At 40.7% G+C, this 19,479-nt stretch overlaps 2 protein-coding genes across 4 annotated transcripts in view; one reads left to right on the forward strand and one right to left on the reverse strand.

Annotated features, from left to right (window-relative positions):
• Positions 1-10,851, forward strand: part of LOC119739143 (breast cancer anti-estrogen resistance protein 1-like) — a 45,102-nt gene extending 34,251 nt beyond the window's left edge. For 2 of the 3 annotated variants that reach the window (XM_038213971.1, XM_038213972.1), the window contains 2 exons: positions 5,585-5,815; positions 8,155-10,851. In XM_038213971.1, the coding sequence (XP_038069899.1) occupies positions 5,585-5,815; positions 8,155-10,290 (2,367 nt within the window). In that variant the 3' untranslated portion in view covers positions 10,291-10,851. Of the gene's footprint in view, positions 1-3,673; positions 5,000-5,584; positions 5,816-8,154 lie in introns of those variants that run through there. The other variant, XM_038213970.1, reaches the window with a different exon arrangement.
• A 2,982-nt stretch (positions 10,852-13,833) lies between these two features.
• On the reverse strand, positions 13,834-17,216 carry LOC119739518 (small integral membrane protein 13-like). Its single transcript, XM_038214495.1, has 2 exons — positions 16,822-17,216; positions 13,834-14,447 (listed from the first exon to the last, which is right to left on the reverse strand). Exons 1-2 carry the CDS (start codon positions 16,907-16,909, stop codon positions 14,269-14,271), a joined length of 267 nt encoding a protein of 88 aa, XP_038070423.1. The 5' UTR covers positions 16,910-17,216; the 3' UTR covers positions 13,834-14,268.
• Positions 17,217-19,479: the final 2,263 nt, after the last annotated feature.

A 19,479-nucleotide genomic window follows, 5' to 3' on the forward strand; every position in this document is an offset into this window, starting at 1 on the left:
GAAAATACCGTAAAGTGGGAACCGCATTGTCAGTTGCTTCCCACAACTGGATCAATGTCTTTGGCATTGAACCACATGTTTTTAAGTTCATGTGCACATTTTGCACAATTAGTAGGCCTATTCTCTTAGCGGATGTACCTGTGTTCTGTATTCTGGAATTCAATTTCCCGTGGCTGTATATTCAGAACTTCCTCTAGTTGTTGTGAAGCGAATAATAGCAGTCTTCCTGTTTGCTGCTTTCAGAGAGCGGTTATTTGTGTTGAAAGGTTGGGATGTGAAAACTGAACTAGATTTAGAGCTTAAGGTTTCTGTTTGTCTGTCCGTGGGATGACCTCATCTTATGGGAGAGCGATGGTTGTGGTACTAGAATTAGTTTATTTTCCTAGCCAACAACAGGGGAGAGTATACTGTATGACTTCATTGATTCTAGATCATTCAAAATACATGTAATAAAAAAACATTAACCCTCACCCTGCTAAATGCAACAAAAAGCAACACAAAAAGTTGTTGAATATTTAGCAGCCAACTCAAGTCCCTGTGCTTTGTTGCATTTAGCAGGGTAACTGCTCATTATTCCTACAGTGATGCAACAGAATCCACTGTTGCATTTGGTTGCATTTAGCAGGGTAATTGCTTGGTACCAAGGCTGGTATGCACTGGGTTCACTGCACAGTGCAACAGAATCCACTGTTGCAGTTGGTTGCATTTAGCAGGGTCACTGCTTGGTGCCAAGGCTGGTATGCACTCGGTTCACTGCACAATGCAACAGAATCCACTGTTGCAATTTGTTGCATTTAGCAGGGTAATTGCTTGGTACCAAGGCTTGTATGCACTGGGTTCACTGCACAATGCAATAGAATCCACTGTTAAACATACATGTACCATCAAGTGCTGCACATACTGGTCTGGCAGCGTGTGTGCCTTTGAGTCCACAGTAGAGCAAAGTTGAGTTTTGGTCAGCAAGCTACGGTAGGAAGACTGGACTTTGTGATTGTCCAGTATCCCTGACCACAGCCAAACCCCGGAACAGGAAGTGTGTGTGTGTGTGTCATTGCTTACTGGTCAGTCTAGGCATCCCCCCCACATGGTTGACCATCAGTCTGACCGATAACCTGTCTGAACTACATACTGTAACCTGATGGTTTTACTGAGTAGAAGACAATGCAGGGCTCGATACATTTACAAAAAAAAAGTGGCATGCACTGGTGCATGTAGACCAAAAAACCTACATGCACCAAGAAAAACCCACATGCACCATAATTGACTTACACCCGTCTGCTTCTCTGAAGGCATTCTTTCTCTTTGATTTATGGAACTTTCGACAGACAGTACAGTACATAGCCTTTTTTGCTCTATCACTGTCATTGCCAAGCCTAGACCCGTGAACGTGGCGTTGTATACAACGCCACGCTGTTGTGGCATTTCGAACGTGGCGAAATCGATCCGCCATACATAATTTTAGTATGTTCAGTACTCGCCTAGAAATCTAAATTTGCCTTCCCGCGTGTTCAGGATGTGTCATTTCGACGAAATGTGCCGTCGATGAAGACCCATACGAACGTGTAGAAATTAGATTTTAACCTGACAAGTGACCCTGACAAATGACCCTGGACGAGTACCCAGCCCCAGGGTCATTTGCGTGCAAAATTATCGGAGCCCTCCGAGCTACCCGTCGGCTTCATGTGGCACATATGATAGGCGGCGTCTGATTGGTCAATAACGAGACCACGTGATAAACGCAGCTAATAATTTGGAATCACACTTATGATCCGGACATAAGGAATGCCCGGAGCATCAGTGTGATACCAAATTATCCGCAGCATGTATCACGTGATAAATCACATGCATGATCGGAGGGGGTTGTAGGACGTCGATATCGTGCGAAATTTTACCTCGTACTCTGAATCTGCTGCCACTGTGCGAGCATGGTGCGAGGAATAATTTATGGATTTATAAAATAAATAACACGTTTGTACACTATCTGGTCAAGTATTCAACAAACTTTATTCTTATTCTCACTCACTGGTAAATTATATGCATGAAATGAGTATTTTGGTGGCTAAAAAAGTTACATGCACGTCGTGCATGCTCAGTAAAATAGCTACGTGCACATGCAAAAATCTACATGCACTGGTGCATGCGTGCACCCGGGTAAATCGAGCCCTGAGACAATGTCTGTCAAAATCCATCACTCACTCTGATTCACATTTGCTTCAGGACCAAATCCATTGAAATCCACCACTGGTGCTGGTGGATTTTGGTGGACTTTTTCAAGTTCATCAACCTCTAAGCTCATCATGCCCCCCCCCCCCCTCAAAAAATAAAAACCAATATAGTCCTTGAATATTACATTTACCCAGAGACTTTAAAAAGTTTTTTTCCCGTTGAGAAAGATCCTGCCAGGAACTTTTCGAAAAATAATTTAATTTTTTTTTTATTTGGGTTTTGTTTTAAAGCTGCATGATCAGGTAAGACTTAGCAACACATGAAACGTGACTCATTCATCAAATGTTCTGAATCCAATACCAGATGATATTGAAATCTAAAACTGCATCAGATCATTAAAAACATTCCATCAAAAACATTTTGCCCCCCTTTAGAAAAAATCCTGGCGTGCCCATGTCCACAATAATTCTTGTAAACAATGCTATCCATTTCTTGGCCCTTCATGTACAAGTATGGTCATAGTACATAGTACTTGCAAGGATCTTGTTCATGACGATGAAGAAAATTGAGACTTCCTTGAACTTAAGTCTCTACACAATCGCCGGGTGCTGGTCTTATCGTTACGTTCCCTGTGCTCAATTTTTTTCTATTAAATTTTCAACTTGTATGTTTTATTGCAAGCAAAAAACCTTTTTTTCCCCACTCTTTCGGGTGTCTCTTTTTGGTCGATGTCTCATTCAAAAGTGACTAACTTTTGTATTTTTCAAAAAATAGCGATTTAGAAAAGCAGTCTAAATGTGGGGATGAAACTCGAAAATAGCACTGGGAATGCGTCTTATAGTCTCAACCAAAATTCACTCTGTACTGTCATAATGTGAAGGGTTTGGTTGAGTTAGTGATACAACTTAGTTGAATAACGTTGTCTACAAAATCAACAAATCTCAATAGTTTGAGTTGAGTTCCGTTCCCGAGTCACCACTTGGAAGCATGTGCAGTGTGCATCCCTGTTTGTACAGGTCACCACATAACAACAATTTCCTTCCTTCCTTACTTCGCTGTCGTTTCCTCCCAGGATTGTCTCCACGGCATTTCCTAAGAAAAGACTTGTTTGTGAAACTCCAACTGATTATTGTTCTTCTCATCTTTTTTTTTTTTTCCCCTTGTATTTTTTATTATTCACAGTTGTACAGGACATTTAGTCATCAATAATAAAAAGTAAAATTACTGAAGTCACAGACCTTGTTAACTCAATCAGTGACGAAACCATATGTACCGGTAGTTTGTTTTTGAAACGGTAACACATGAACGTCTCGTAATAAGTGAGATGTGAAAGTGATTAAGGGGTAATTATTTTAACATGCAACAAACAAGTTTTTTGGGTTTTTTTTTACATGTACTGGTACATGTACATGTGTGCCATCGTAGAACCGCCATTTTATTGATCTTGTTTATTGGTGATCAGAGTGGACTAGACACAGGACAGGAAGCGTTCTACTTAGACTTGAACACCGATTGGTCAAGACTGCTGTGACATCACAGGAAGGGGGTTCATTAGTCACACGCTGGCACAACATAGTAACCACAGCCTTTTGTTTTGCACGTAATTGGCATATAAAGGGTGGGCTTTTATTCTGGGAATGAAGATGCATGTTGACAGCGTTTGTGTGATTCATGGTATGGATGTGCGGTGTCTAAAAGTTGGAAGGCGAGACGCGACCGTGACTTCCTGACTTTGCGGACATTTATAAAGGATTTCTGGCCGCACTTTAGGTTGTTGTCTGCCAATCTCTAAGGCAGGACATTGCTAGGAGCTGCAAGGCTCTCGCCAAGTGGTCAAAAGTTCATGTTGTATAATCTGAAGGACCCTGCACAAAACTCCAGAAACATTGGATAACTGGTTGGATATTTTGGGCTCAATTGAAATGCAGATTAGATGAACCAACCCCGGTGAACAGTCTCCAAGTAAAACAGCTGATCTTCAAATACTCTTGTGGTATTTCTTGGCAAGCTAGAGTGCACTCTTGCTGCAGCACAGTGTGTGCAGGGTGAGCCGTCAGTACATGTACAGTGCATACCTACAAAAATACACTTGTGATTCAGTGATGAGCTATCGCATTGTAACCTGGTGCATGTGTTGGAATGTTGTACGCATGAGTGTTCATAACACAGCCAAGGTCTGTTAACCTTTCATAGAAGAGGGCTTACTGCTCTCAGCATTCTCCACTTCTGAGCTGTTTTGTTCGTGAGGTCGTAAATTGGCTCCTACAAAAAGTCCTGCCAATTGAGGCAAGTCAGTCGTGCAGAACAGAGGAGTAGAGTTGTTTGGAGAATAAACAGCGTTCACTTTTCCCATGATTTTGCACCAGAGTCTGTGTAGTGCCTTGTAAATCAACAAAGATAAACCACAGATCTGCCTGTGCATGCTGTATAACGTGTGTGTCCATCTACAGGTGCAAATACTTTACAGAACGGCAACAGGATACATGGAATAAGCAAAGTTTCTGAAAATTGCCAAGGAAATTGAGTTACCACCCTCTAGTGAATCAACAGCCAGCCTAGTAGGCTCCTCAGGAAAATCAACAGCTGTGTCAAGCATCGGGGAGAGTCATACATTTGTAACATTATCTGACTTTGAATGGTGTGACTGCAGATTATAGTAATGTACATTCAGGACAAACGACAGTCCTCAACGATGGAGGATCCCCAAGAGACGACCAAGTACGATTATGAATACATGAAATTTGCTGGCGGCGGCGTTGATGAGGGCAAAGGTGAAGAAGCCCTCTTTCAGGATGAGCCCGATTATGTTCCCATGGAGGGTGCTGATGATGCGGTAAGGGCCAGAAGTGATTGGGAGGTGGGGGTGGGACAGGGCGGGGGGAATTCAGAGATGCTTCAAAAATGTGCATATATGACATATAACTTTGTGTTTCAGTATTGTTTAGTTTTCAACATGTACGGAACATGTACATGTGCATGTATAAACTAAGAGACCTGTGTCACATGCATGTTTCATTATTGTTGCAGCATAAGAACATTTACATACATGTACATGCACATGTAATGTACATACTGTATGTACATGTACACATACACATGGTACATGTACACTGCATGTGCATGTATTTGATGTACATGGTATACATGTACATGTATGTGTATATGCATTCCTTTTACCATGAACATGTACAATGTACACATTGATGTACATGTAGGTTTTTAGACCCAGGCAGTAGAAGACAGAAAACTTTGAAGAATTTAGAGAGGGGGGGGGGGAGGGTTTGGGAAATACAAATTTGTGGCGCTATGAAATGTGCATAAACAGGATCCAGCCAAATCCAGTGAACATAACAAAAGCCTTGAGGATTAGATGCAAAGAATCCCTATTCTAATGTGTCACATTTCTCCTATCTTACAGCATGTGCTAGCCAGAGCGTTGTACGACAACAACGCTGAAGCTCCGGACGAGCTCTCCTTTCGCAAAGGCGACATCGTGTCCGTGCTGGAGCAGAATACCAGCGGACTGGAAGGATGGTGGCTGTGCTCCCTCAACGGTCGCCAAGGCATCGCCCCCGGCAACCGGCTGAAAATATTGGCGGGAATGTACGAGAGTCCACACAGCCCGCCCCCTTCCCAGACTGCCCAAAAGGTGGGTGGAATTTGTGTATAGTTCTTATTTTAAAAACTGAAAGCTTTATTTTCCTTTTTTGACCCCCAAAAAATCGCATTAATTTGAACAATTAGATCTTGACATTTGGTCTGGTGACCATGGTAGTTTGATCAGCCACTGTGGGAAAAGTTCCCTATCCAAACGTGAGCAGGTAAAAAGAAGAATAGTCTGTGACGAGCCAATGTGGCCCATCAGGCCGGCGTTTATTTCCGGTTTCAGTAGCATGAAACGACTGAGAATATGTATGGGATGCTAGTCCATCGCAGGTTACTCCCCAGCTAATACCGGTACCCATTTGTACTCCTGGGTGGAGAGAGGCAAGTGGGGTGAAGTGGCTTGCCCAAGGACTTAACATATGACCAGCAGCTGGATTCGAACCCCTTACCCTCTGGTCATGAGTTACGAACCGTAACCACTAGCCCACACTCCCCACTAAACGTGAGGGGGATTGACGGCCGAATGCAGAGCGGTCCATTCACAAAACGTGTTAAACAAACAAAATTGGAAGACCACAAACTTTGCAACCCAAACCTAACTGATTTTGCAAAAAAATCTCTTTCATGCAGTCAGTTCACACATTATTTTTGCACTTCTACATCTACATTGTACTTTGCCCTTCCAAGTCATATAATTTACCCACGAAAAAGTCAAATTACATGCATATAAGTTACTCATAATATTCGAAAACATGAAACCATTCTTCAATTTTACCAATATTTTGAATATACATGTACATGTACAGTTTTTGAACATGTATGTTCCTCTGTATATGATTGGCATGTACATGAAGGTTTTACTAAAGCAGATTTCTTCCATACTTTGCTTTACAAAAATCAACCCCCGTACTATGCCCACTTTAAACAACAAAGAGAAGGAAATGATATTGGATATTGCAGCATCCTGGGAGCAAGGTTAAATTACTCCTGTCGCAATTCTCTGACACGCACACACAAAAGTCCATTACATTGTAACCGCATTGGCAGGACTCCAACATTTTCCGTACATGTAGGTTCCTACATTTGTGGAAGTGTACATGTACCGGTACTTAATCATTTTATTCATTAAGAGAAATCTTTTGTAATAAAGTTGCATATTCAGGAGAACAGTTGTAATTCTAGACATCTTTTTAACGCTGTAAATATGCTTTTGAAACCACAAGCCAATAATATTGTTACATTTAACTGTAACAATCCTCTTTATTTGGCTAATGCCATGGGCCGGTTCTTCGTTGATGTTAACTGACATTCACGCAAAGCTTGATTCTGAACTTACAAATATGGCTGATAACAATGCGAGCTCTTCTTGATAAAGACTCAAAAAATTCTTGTTTTTTGGACCCTATGCCTACTCAGTTGGTTGTCAATTGTTTGGATGTTCTTGTGCCTGTTATTTATCATAAATCTGTCTTTAGAAACAGGCATATTCGCAACTGATTGGAAGGAAGCCCTTGTTTAATTGTTTGGACGCAGAAGGCAGTATCTGTGTGTGCTGTCACAAAATAAAAATTCGGCCAACAAAACTTAAAGTGTGACGCTACCCATTCTCTGACCCTTTCCAATGATGAGGATAAACATGATTATTTCTTATAGCAAAGTACATGTACATGTACAGCTGCAATTTCCTGTGATTGGAAAATAGTCAGTACTCCTCTGTGTCACAGGTGATACTAAGAAGAGAAGGGTCAAGGTGCCAACCCTGACCTTTACATTCCTGTGGAATCAGCCGGCACCATATCACTCATCCAAGGCTGAAGATCAAGTCCGGAGGGACTCAGATTTCATGCTTATGACTGTTTGTCAAAGTATGGATTTTTCTAGTCAGAAATTCTTCCTTTGGAAATTGAGACCCTTTTAAGAGGATGAAATTCTCTGTAACTACAGAGGGAAAACTTCAGTAATCAAGAGAAACATCTCCTGTATTATGTTAGTTTTGAAAAAAAAATGTATTTCGTACACTGTAATGAACATTTACATGTCTATACACTGTGTATACTTGACCTAGTGAAACAAGAACTAACATTACAAAAATACAGAAAGCTATCCTTTAGGCTTTAACGAATGTTCGCCTTTACAAATTCTAAAATAATCTAACGCAAATCTCCTGAATTGATTTCTCAGCTGGCCGAAATTCTGTTACATGTATGAGCTGATAGAACAGAGATAAAAGAAATATACTGTACATACACATACATATACATACGTACTTTGCTGACTTCGTTCTGAAAATTTGAAAATATCATCTGGTACTTACAGATTGATTTCAACTCATCTTGGTGACCTTTTGTCTCAACAACTGTATATTTTCCTTTCCTGTTACAGATAAAGACCCCTATGCGAGTTGGTCAGTCGTACATCTATGATAGTCCAAGCGGCCTTCGAGCCCTAGGAGCCAACCAACAGGAAGACTACGATGTGCCACCAATCAGAGGCCAGGGCAAAGGGTACAATACCCAGAACCTCGGTTACCAGACGGTGCCAGGTGCCAGCCGCAATGTCCTCACTCACCAGCTCTCGGCTGAGGACACCTATGACGTCCCGCCCAATCTCCAAGGTGGTAAGTCACCGTCGCCATCGAAGATGCCCGAAGCTGCTCCCTTCAGGAATCGGAAACAGTCCATTGACGAGCTGTATGACTCACCCAAGAAGCAGCAGCAGCAGCAGCAGCAGCAGCAGCAGGAGGTCTATGACACATTGCCCGCCTCCAAAGATCCCAACTTACCGACGGAGATTTACGATTCGCCCCCGTTGAAAGGGAAAGTTTTGGACAGTCCACCCAAGTCACCAACTGAGGTGTACGATGTGCCACCAGCTCTGCAGGCAAAGCAGAGTGGAGCCGATAGGTTCCCCACATCACCAGAGAGGTCCGTTTCTTCAAATGGTCACCCTGCCCAGAATGCAAACTCCCTTGACGTGTACGACACCCTACCGGGGCAAAAGTATCCCACAGACGTGTATGACGTGCCACCAGCACATGACTTATCTGCCAAGAGACCGTCATTTCAGAATGACGCTAAGGAACTCTGCGATAGCCCATCCAACACACCCTCCCAGGGGCTGTATGACAGCCCCCCTAAGACCAAAATCACTGTTCAGCACAGTGCAGACCACGTGTATGATATACCACCACAGGTAACAAGGGACCAACCTCGATCAGGCCGCGCGAGTCCAGTACACCGTGGATCTGTGGATCAAATCGACGGGAAGATGAATCTTCTGTCCATGACACGGCTAACTCGATCAGTTGAAAATCTAGACGAGTCAGGTGTGAGGAGCAATGAGCTTGACGTGACATCTGCAATGGAGTTGCTAAATGAAAAGCAGCAGGTATTGGAGACGGCCATTGCGTATCTCATGAGCTACGTCAGCAGCACATGGCGCCACCAGTCTAATCTGGAGCCCCGGATTCACGAGATCAAGTCCGCTTGCAAGCAGCTCAAAGTTGCCTTGGAAGAGTTTCTGGAATTCTCCGACCAGTGCGTTGCGGGCGCAGCTAAACACAGCGAAGAGCTGTGGACGGGGAAGCTCTGTAAATCAGCTCAGGCCATGAGAGAGTCGCATGCATCTATGGTGAAATCACATGCCGCCTTGGATGAAATGAACTGGCAGGTTTCCAAGCTGGTGTATAAGCCCGGTTCCAGCACAGCCAACGAGCTGGATCAAATTGCCCTGTCAGCCAGGAGTGTTACTGACGACATGAAGCGGTTTGTGTCCCTCGTCCAGGAGAATGAAGCAAGCCTCTTCCGGCCATCCTTTGCCCGGAACCTTAGCAATCCTCAGGAGCGTCCCTTGCCGACACCTCCAGCGACATCTTCCAGCAACACAAACTGGCTGTCTCCGGAGAAGGAGAGCCCTGCAAAAGGGGCCATCCAGTCCAGACCATTACCCCAGTTACCTCCGGGTGGCGCCCCTGCCTCCGCCCAGCCTGATGACCCCAGCCAACCTCCTAACAAGGACGCAATCGCCGATTACGGCTACCTCACCAAGAAGGATCCGCTCATTAACAAACAGATCATTGTGACGGACCCCGGTGCCAAGCAGCCCTCGGTCCTCCTGCCCAACGACAAACAGATCCTGGCGTTTTACGTCAACGACGTGGAGTCTCTAGTCAACACCCTGAGCAGTGCCATTGATCTGTTCTTCACCTGCATTGAGGCCAACCAGCCCCCGAAGGTCTTCGTGGCCCACAGCAAACACATCATCTTGATTGGCCACAAGTTGGTTTTCATCGGAGACACGCTGCACCACAACTTGCAGCACCCGGAGGTGCGCAATCGCATCATACGCTGCAGCGACACCCTCTGCGAGTGTCTGAACGGTGCCGTGAACACCACCAAGGTGGCTGCCTTGCAGTATCCTGCCGTCGGCCCGCTGCAAGAAATGGTCGATAGGATCACAGATGCTGCCAATTCCACGCAAGACTTAAAAGCAGCCATTTTACAGTGTGCTGCTTTGTAATACTGACTAAGAATTTATGTGAATACAAGATTCGGAGTGGACATTCATTTCTGATGTTGGATTAATGTAAAAACAACTGACATGGATCAGTTTTTACGATTGTACAAATAAACTTCATTGTTTCTCTGACAAACAGAGATTGCATTTTGGTTTTCAAATATTTTTATTTGTACAGACACTTTCAATTATAAGTTGAAATGATTTTTTTGTATAAAGGAAAGAGATAGCAAATCAAATGTGTACAAACATGACAAAGAGATAAAAAGCTGAAAATGCACAAACGAGAAAGGAAAAATAAACCTGAAAATGCACAGATTGTAAAATGTATGCGAAGTCCGGGCCTCTTTATGCAGCTGCTAATCACAGTAAACATTTGCTGAGCAGAAACAGATTAGCAGACTAACTGATATACACATTGTATTGCTACATGTACTTTGCTTACATTGTTCCATAACAAATTTTAAGCACTGTTTTCTGCTTAGGGCCCCAAAAAATAGTTCTGCTTCCGATTACATCGCATTTGAAAATAGAGTAGGTAGGTAGGGAATTTTTTTGGGGGTGGGGGGCAATTTTTTTTTGTACGATCATATGGAAGTGTCTGCGTGTAGTCAAGGGTAAAATGTACAAATGTAGTAATTGAAGATTTTCGATGTTTTTTCCCCTCATTTCGCCCCCAAAAAAATTAGGGTAGGGGCTGTCAAAATAGGGTAGGTAGGGTATAACCGGAAGCAGAACTATTTTTATATTTTTTGGCTTTAAGAGCTTTAAGAAGACGGCCCTGGTTACATATCATTGATATGAAATGGTTTCCTTCCTGTCCTGAAACTCAGAGATGTGTGTACTTAATACATTGAATTTTGTTTTTGTACATTTATATGTATTTCCAGCCTCTATCATTACTTCAGTAGTTGATCTATTGTATTTCAAGGAGGCAGAGGTTTGAAATCTGTCATTAGAGGGCGCCACAGAAAAAAACTGCCTTGATTTTTTTTTTTTCCCAAATTGGCAATTTTAATTATGTCTGTTTGCTAGCCTTCATATCTAAGGCTTTCGATCATTAAAGATTTTTTTTTAAATGGCCTAAAAAAGCACCAATGAAATTCCATTCATCGTATAAAAATGTTTGAAGTTGTAATAAAGATATTTTTTAAGTTGTATAATTGTATAATATTTACATTTTGTAAAATAAGTTGATTTTTTTTATTTGCAATAATCAGACATTCTTTTTGTAATTTTTTTACTGGGGAAATTTTTTTTTCCGGAAGAGCTGCATTTCTTATTTGTTTTCCTTTCAATCGCCATGGATATTATCAAATAAAGACTAGGGCAAGGGAAGAAGTTGAAATGTACGGTAAGAGAACATTTTGCCATAATACATTGTAACCTCGTACATTTGTGGATAATCAACTTTGTGTTGCATCAGAAGCATCAGCACTTTCGTTTCCCGGAGGTTGATTTTGTTCAATTGTTTTGCTCTTGCCATTTAGAAGTGTAAAAAGCAAAATAAGAAAATTGCATCCGAGACTCTTTGCTAGAAAATAGGTAGTCTTTGCACATTCCTTCAAACATGATGTCCACATTAGGCAAGCGTAGGCTTTGATCCTATCGAAACGGCAGAGTTTTTCTTTTGATCTGATGGATGTTAATGTTGAAATTAACGATGACATCTCTAAAAAAAGAAATGCGTGTTCAAAATGATGTATGTAATATATTAACCCTAACTCCCTTGCATGATTTACTAGGAACCATACCCATCCTGGCAAATTCCAACACCATATGGGGAAACTGCACACACATAATTATTTCTGACTTTGATTCTGGAGTAGTGCCAACCCAGAGTTTAGGGCGACTGTACCCATCCTGACAGATTCCAACAAAACATACCGTTGGGGTTTGATGGGTTGAGTTCTGTTAGGGTTAATCACTGCATTGAACACTGGGGAAAAGGCTCTGCTCGGAGAGAATTTGTTTCAGGACAGAAAAAATGCAATGAATTTTTCCTTAGGATTGCTGTGCGATTTTGCTAGCATTGCCAGCATTAAGTTATATTTTTTTTTCGCAAAACATCCCAAAGAGGTAAATTGAAATATTTAAAAGCGAGAGGACATTCAAAATACCAGCCAATAAAAGCATTAGTTTTGTTTACCTTGGTAAATTCATTAGTCTTTGTCTATGTTAGAGGTTCAGGTTGGGTGTTGGTTTCCATTTCAAAAATACAGGACTTTCAACATAATGAGGTTATTTCAAACAGTAACATCAGATCTTATTTGATTTTTTTTTCTATCATTGGAAACTCATTGGAAACAATGTGTAATTGTTGTGACCTCTTGGTTTGAACTGTTTAACATACTGTGTTGTCTAAATCATTGATTTGAATGTCTTTACTGTCCTCTCATTAAAAAGAAAACCAGTCTAATTGGACGAAAGTAAAATTAAAACAGGGTATACTATTTATTTAGCTTAAAATTTGCTGATACTCTTCAAATTGGTCATGATGAAATTTACATTCTTCACATCTACAACCATTTCAAATTGACGGCAAGGTTGTAAACTCAAAGATATCTTTACAAAATTTATACAGTTGTTATTTTACAAACTTGCCAGATAAACATGACTTCCGTAAGGATTTTATTTAAGACTGAAGTTTTCCAATCAAAGATTTTACGTTTCCATGTTATCCTTGACCAGTACCACTCTCCATCAAGCGTCACATTTACAATCATTTATAGGTTCCGGATTGCAAATATTGTGTACAAATTTAATATCATGTATGCAGAGATTGTGTCAATTTCAGTAATAAAAACCAATGGTTATTAAAAAGCAAGGAACTCCATGTGTGTGAACATTTTAAAACTGATTTTTAAATACATGTACAAAACAGGAAAAAAAAGCATGTCTTGTTTTGGTGCTGTGCATGGCTCTATGGATTCTGCTGGTTATAAACACAATGTAATACAATGGAATACAAAGTGATACAATGTGATACAATGTAATACAATATGATACAATTGCACTACAATGTGATACAATTGTATTAGAATGTAATGCAATGTGAAACAATGTAACACACTGTGATACAATGTAATACAATGTGATACAATGTAATACAATGAAACACAATGTAGTATAATGTGATACAATGTGGTACAGATGCTAATTATTGTTAAATAAGTGCACACAAGGTGTGTATTACCATAGTTACCAGCTACAGACACATCATTCTCAGGCAATGGCTATTCTTGCATGCTCGACAACGGACTAAGTTTTAAAAAAAACTATTTTGCTTGCAAACCCTTTGTCTATAAAAAAAAAAAAAATTATAAAACAAAATTAGTCAACCCCACAAGTAAACGTGAGGTTGCAAGGACACGAAACCCAAGTAGCACAGTTTGGTCAGAGTAGTGACTACAGTGAAATCTTGATAAGTCAAACTCTGAGAACTCAAAACAACTGTGTAGTCAAACAAAGAATCCATCCCCCTCAGTAATATAACAATGATATACAACCCTTCTCAACTCAAAACTCTGCGTAAGTCATTTTTGAACCTGTTCCCTTGAGGTTTGACTTATCAAGATTTCACTGTAAATCATGCAGAAAAAAAATCCATGCAGACCATGAACACTTTTAAGTTACTTGCATAACCTAACCAAGAGAGGGCGCTGTTCACCTTCACAATACAAAAATGTAAATGTTCATGTACCCTCATGTAGAACCACAATAAAAGTAGAGGTCACTGTCTGGACTATTCACATAATGTATTGGGTAATGTGGTTAGCATGCATGCATGTCCAGTTAGTCCATTTGAGCATCACTAACCCAACATAGGCCCTTTGCACTGCAGCCATTTTGGAGGGGCTGCGTAGCGCACTGCAAGTGAACTACCCATAATGCTTCACAAAGTCTCCATTTTCTTCACAAGTTCAGTCAACAATGCCTTCGGATAGGGCAAGAGTCTGAGTGACCGATGGTCCTTCTTTGCTACGTCCTCTGGCTAGTCACATGCTGTCTTCCTTTCCTCTCTGAGCTCGCCGATGATGATGATGATGATGCCAAGCTCTTGGCTTCCTTGTCTTTTGACGTTTCCTCATCGTTGACCGACAAGAGCTCCCTCATCAGTTTGAAACGAGAGAGGAAGGCCACCCACACAATGTACCAACCTGGAACAATGGTATTTGGAATAGAGGTAGCTATACATTTGTTTTGCAATACGATGTACAGTATAATAACAGCAGTCATGTTATTTCTCACAAATGTACCTTCGCATTTGAAACGAGCCACCAACTCAAATACAGGGAACAATTGAGTGCATGGTTAAGCATGGAAGACAGTGGATATTTGACCGTGAACCGGTCCCCGATTGTTTTTAGTATTGTACCGGCACGGCACTGAATATACGCCCTTTTGGGGGCATTTTTATCGTGACAAATGTTTGGTTCTGTGCTTAATAGCCGTTTTGACTTCATGTTCACGAGATGGGAATCACATCCAATTCTAATGCAATTTCGGACTCTATTTCCCTTTCAAAACAAATCATCCAGTACGACGAATCAGAAAAAGAATATGACATCAACTGGAATTACGTTAAATGTAGGATTCGATTTAAAATTTACAAAAAAAGAAGACAATTCTTACTTTTTGGGTCACAAAAAGTTCAACAACAACGACAAAGCTGGGAGTGGGACTCGATTCAAGTGGTGTGCTTATAATACGGTAGCCCCATTAATGTGGCCTATTTACTGGACTGCCTCCGTAAACATAGGCCACACGTCCACATGTACAAAAACGTGTCGACTTTGCCAAATTTTGATTTTTGCATTTAGGCTTAGTTTGTAGTTTATTTTTGCTTTAGAAGCATACTCACCCTCTTTATAGGCTAATCAGAAAGTGCTGCCTTTTTCAGATGTATATATTTTTCGTGAAATTTCCAGATTCATTTTTACACGTTTGCGTATCAAAATTTCAACATGAAATTTCACAAAAATTAGACATCTGAAAAAGGCAGCACTTTCTGACTAGCCTATAAAGAGGGTGCTTCTAAAGAGGTATGCTTCTAAAGTAAAAAAATCCTACAAACTAAGCCTAAATGTGAAAATCAAAATTTGGCAAAGTCGACACGTTTTTGTACATGTGGACATGTGGCCTATGTTTACGGAGGCAGTCCAGTAAATAGGCCACATTTATGGGGCTAATAATACGGGTGAGCTTTACACTAGACAACGCGTGCGCTCAACGTGAGTTGGCACTTATATGGTGTAGGCATAGAGCTATATTACATTACTAGAGCACTAATTCCATGCACAAAGTAATGCCTGATGGGTGCATCTATATTTGTACACAAACCTATGGAAAACTCAAAATTTTGTACGGCTTTTGTACGGCTATTTGCATATGTGTTTGTATTCTATACAGGTGTGTCATCGAAGCCGATACGCCCAAAACCGAAATGCACGATCAGCAAATGAGTGTTTCATTTTGCTCTACGCAAACAGCACAACGTCATTAACAGTCATGACGCGCTTAAGTTGTTTGCACATCTTCTACTCGCGTGTTGTATTTAGAGTACACTTTTAAAATTCAATCCATCTATTTTGATTGTGTTCTACAAACACGCACATAAATTCAAAATGTCTGCGCCCAGAGCGGCTTCAAAGTGTCTCTGTGTGCAAGAATGAGGAGTTAGCGCTCTAGTACTTTAATATTGTTGATGTACCCTAACGTGGCGCGGCCCCTAACGTGGCGCACTTTGATTTTTCGCCTGTAGCGCCTAGCTAGAGCAAAAGTTTTAACTGAAATTTCACAGAAAGTGAAATTTCATCAAGTTCTAAACACTCCCGTTCATAAATCGCGAGTTTATTTACCCGTTACAAAGTTAAAAGAAAAAAGTATTTTGGCGTGATTTTCCGATTTTATTTTCAAGTACAAAGTGAACCCTTTGAAAATTCCCCGAAAAATAAGAAAATAACTTTCTGACAAACATCTGGCTGGGTTTGTAAGTAAATATAATAATGATTTATCAGAATTTATCAAGTTTACAGAAATTCTTAAATGTTAATTTGGAATTTTCCGAGATTTATTCAAGTGCGCCACGTTAGGGAACACTCCGCCAATTTGTGCCCAATTTCCGGACGCGACCGTTTTTGCATTTCGGATTAAATTTTACGAAACCGAAATTGTTCACAGAGGTTAAATAGCAAGCATTAAAAAGGTAAAAGTACCAGTATTTCACTGCATGAATTTGAGGTTTATCAACAAAGAGGTTTGGCAACACTACACGAGGAAAGTTGGGTAAGCTTCGAAGTGCGCCATGTTAGGGAACATGACTATATATAGCTCTATAGGGCTCGGTGTAGGCCTACTTGTATACACATGCATGAGGGCGCTGTATGATCTGCCGGGTTTATAAAAACATGAAAAAGGACAAACGAAATTGCGGAACCAGTTCAGTTGACGGCTATTTATAATTTAAGCACTTCATTACGCTTCACTTTATTGTTGGTCAAATATGTCGTCATCATGGTGAACTATACCTACCAACAACTATAAAGATGAGCACCACCGCCAGCGAAGTTAGGAAAGACACGATCATTAAGATGATGTCTTGTATCTCGACATTTGCCATTGTTGTTGCTCGGGTCAAGAATACAGCTGTGAGTGTGACACACACAAATCACGGTAGTTTTCTAGCAGCTTTTCACTTTCATTCCGTTTGCCTGGCCGACAAATCGTCCCAGAAAAACAGTGTTCTTGCTTCATGGCACCATCTGATCGGTTACTATTTTTCACATTTACACAAATATGAACAAGTCCAAGCAAAATCAAGGGAGATCGTAAATTTATGGCAAAATTTGCCAGTTGTCAGTTCTCGACGTCAAGACCTTTGTTGCAATGATTTGATCAGCTGTTTAAGTTTTTTTCCCTGATCGATCCTAGCGGCTTTTGACAATTGAGGGCGCTATCATGGTTTAACGGGCCGCAAAATTGTAGCCGATCGAAACCTGTACAAACTAAAACGGCTATACGTTCCCTTGTTGAATATTGAATGTAAATAAGACAAATATTTTGAAAATATCTTATAGTTTCTACCATAAAATCTAACCCCATCCTATTCAGGGGCGGATCCCGGTTTTGGGTGGAGGAGAAGAGATTAGTGCGTGGCTGTCAAACTGGTGTCGAAGGCATAACTTGGCATCCTCCCAAGAACAGTTTACAATCCAGATTTTCAAGTGTCCCGAGTTGCATTCTGATTATTCTGTTGCATCTAAAATACAAAATGAAGTGCATGCGGGTTTTTTGTTATACTGACATCACAAATTGCAAACAAGTCACATCAGTACGCGATTTCAATAAATTGTCCAACCATGGAACCGTGGTCAGAGTGGGGTTTTTAGCGTGTGTTCTTTGCTGTCACTTTTCTTCAAAATGGCACAATGGATATCATGAAACTTTCACCAAATATGTCCAAAATACCGGTCTAATAACATATCTCATGTGCATTTGTTTTGATAATTGATCCTTTTTTTTAAATCATTTTCTTTAATTTGGGTCCAGATCATTGTATAGTCATATTGACGATGTGGGAAAGAGGGGGCGGGGAAGCGGAGTAGAAGGGGGGGGGTTCATTCCGGACAACCTCGAGACAGGTGTATATATATAACGAAGTTAACTTAATGCATATTCCTTTATTTATATTTTCATCTCTTATTTGTCTTTTATTCTATCACTAAATAAAACCAGAGTGATTGTTTCGTCCATTTCGAACGCTATCGCCAATGCAGTCAACAATAATCGCATTAGTTATAGCATTCCAGTCAAAACTCCATGTTTAAATGAACGAACTGATATTTACTTGGATTGCAAACAAGAATAAAAATGAATACATCTCTCTGATGCGCAAGTCACTGCACTCATCTCAAAATGAAATAAGAGGTGAATCACGCGATTACCCGCGCCTTTAGTTTTCCATTAGCCTATTATTTTGAGATATGGCGGACAATTGAGGACGCTGTTTTATTTGGAGTAAACTCTTTTGCATTTACCCAAACAAATAACGCCCTCCAGCTGGGGCCTATTTCACGGAGCTGCTAAGCACAAAAATTTGCTCAGCACAAAAAGTATGGCTTATAAAAGCAGGTTACCAGCCAAAACTCCATGTGATGTATATTGCTCGTGATTAGTATTCAGCTGTTGTTTACTTAGCATGAAAATCACACGGAGTCTTGGCTGGTAACCTGCTTTTATAAGCCAGACTTCTTTTGTGCTAAGCAAATTTGTGTGCTTAGCAGCTCCGTGAAATTGGCCCGGGCCCAGCTGCTACTGTTGTGTCCGCCATTATCTCAAATAGGATATAAGTCTCATGTCCCAAAGGCATCATATTCAACAAAAGACGCATGTCATTCCCCAAAGATGTAAGCAGCACTTATGTCTGCATTTTACAATAATGAACGCACATATCTCTTCCCATAACCAATACTGCTACTCACGCAATAGACCTATAAAATCATGCTGCCACCATTTCAGCAGTAACGTTCCCTGTATTCAATAATAGTACTGAATGATAATGGGTTTTTTTTGCGCAAAAAAGAGCCAGACTATTTGTCCTTGAGGCCTCGCTTTGGTATACGTTGATTTGAATCGGGAAAATCAAGATGGCCGCAACATGATACTGGTCTATAGACCATGCTCCAAATAACTGTTCTTTAATGTGAATTTTCAATGCCTCCTCTCATAATGAAGCTTAATCAATATGGCAATAAACAATCCCAAATTAATTTGTCTTTAATGCGTGAATCTGTAAAGTGCGAATTGAGCAAATAGGTGCAAAATGCAATACACACACAAAATCGTGAATCTCACTCCCTATCCTTATACACAAATAAATGCTAGAAAATTCCAAAACATTATAACTAAACAAAATACGATCCAATTACGAGCGGTGCAGCAACGTCGACTTTGATGGCGTTTGTAAGTTCAACTTGTGTACCATAAAGGCGTTTAAAAAAAAAACCGGAAAAAATTACGTTTTAGACTATATTTCTAGATATCGAAATAAGAGCAATATTTGTCAAGAATTTTGCCGGCCTCATTGCCAGTGATGTCATTCAATTCTCTCCCCGAGGCTTAAACTATTGCTATGACGTCACAGACGCACTAAATAAACTCTAAAAACTCCTGGGTCAGATTGACCCCGAT

Source organism: Patiria miniata, unplaced genomic scaffold, assembly GCF_015706575.1.
Source record: "Patiria miniata isolate m_02_andy unplaced genomic scaffold, ASM1570657v1 HiC_scaffold_30, whole genome shotgun sequence".
NCBI lineage: Eukaryota > Metazoa > Echinodermata > Asteroidea > Valvatida > Asterinidae > Patiria > Patiria miniata.

Excerpts from the sequence above, each read along its gene's own strand:
- LOC119739518 (XM_038214495.1), bottom strand. The coding sequence starts at position 16,909 with ATGGCAAATGTCGAGATACAAGACATCATCTTAATGATCGTGTCTTTC. Across the intron at positions 14,448-16,821 it reads GCTCATCTTTATAGTTGTTG|GTTGGTACATTGTGTGGGTG; the intron begins GTAGGTATAGTT and ends CCATTGTTCCAG.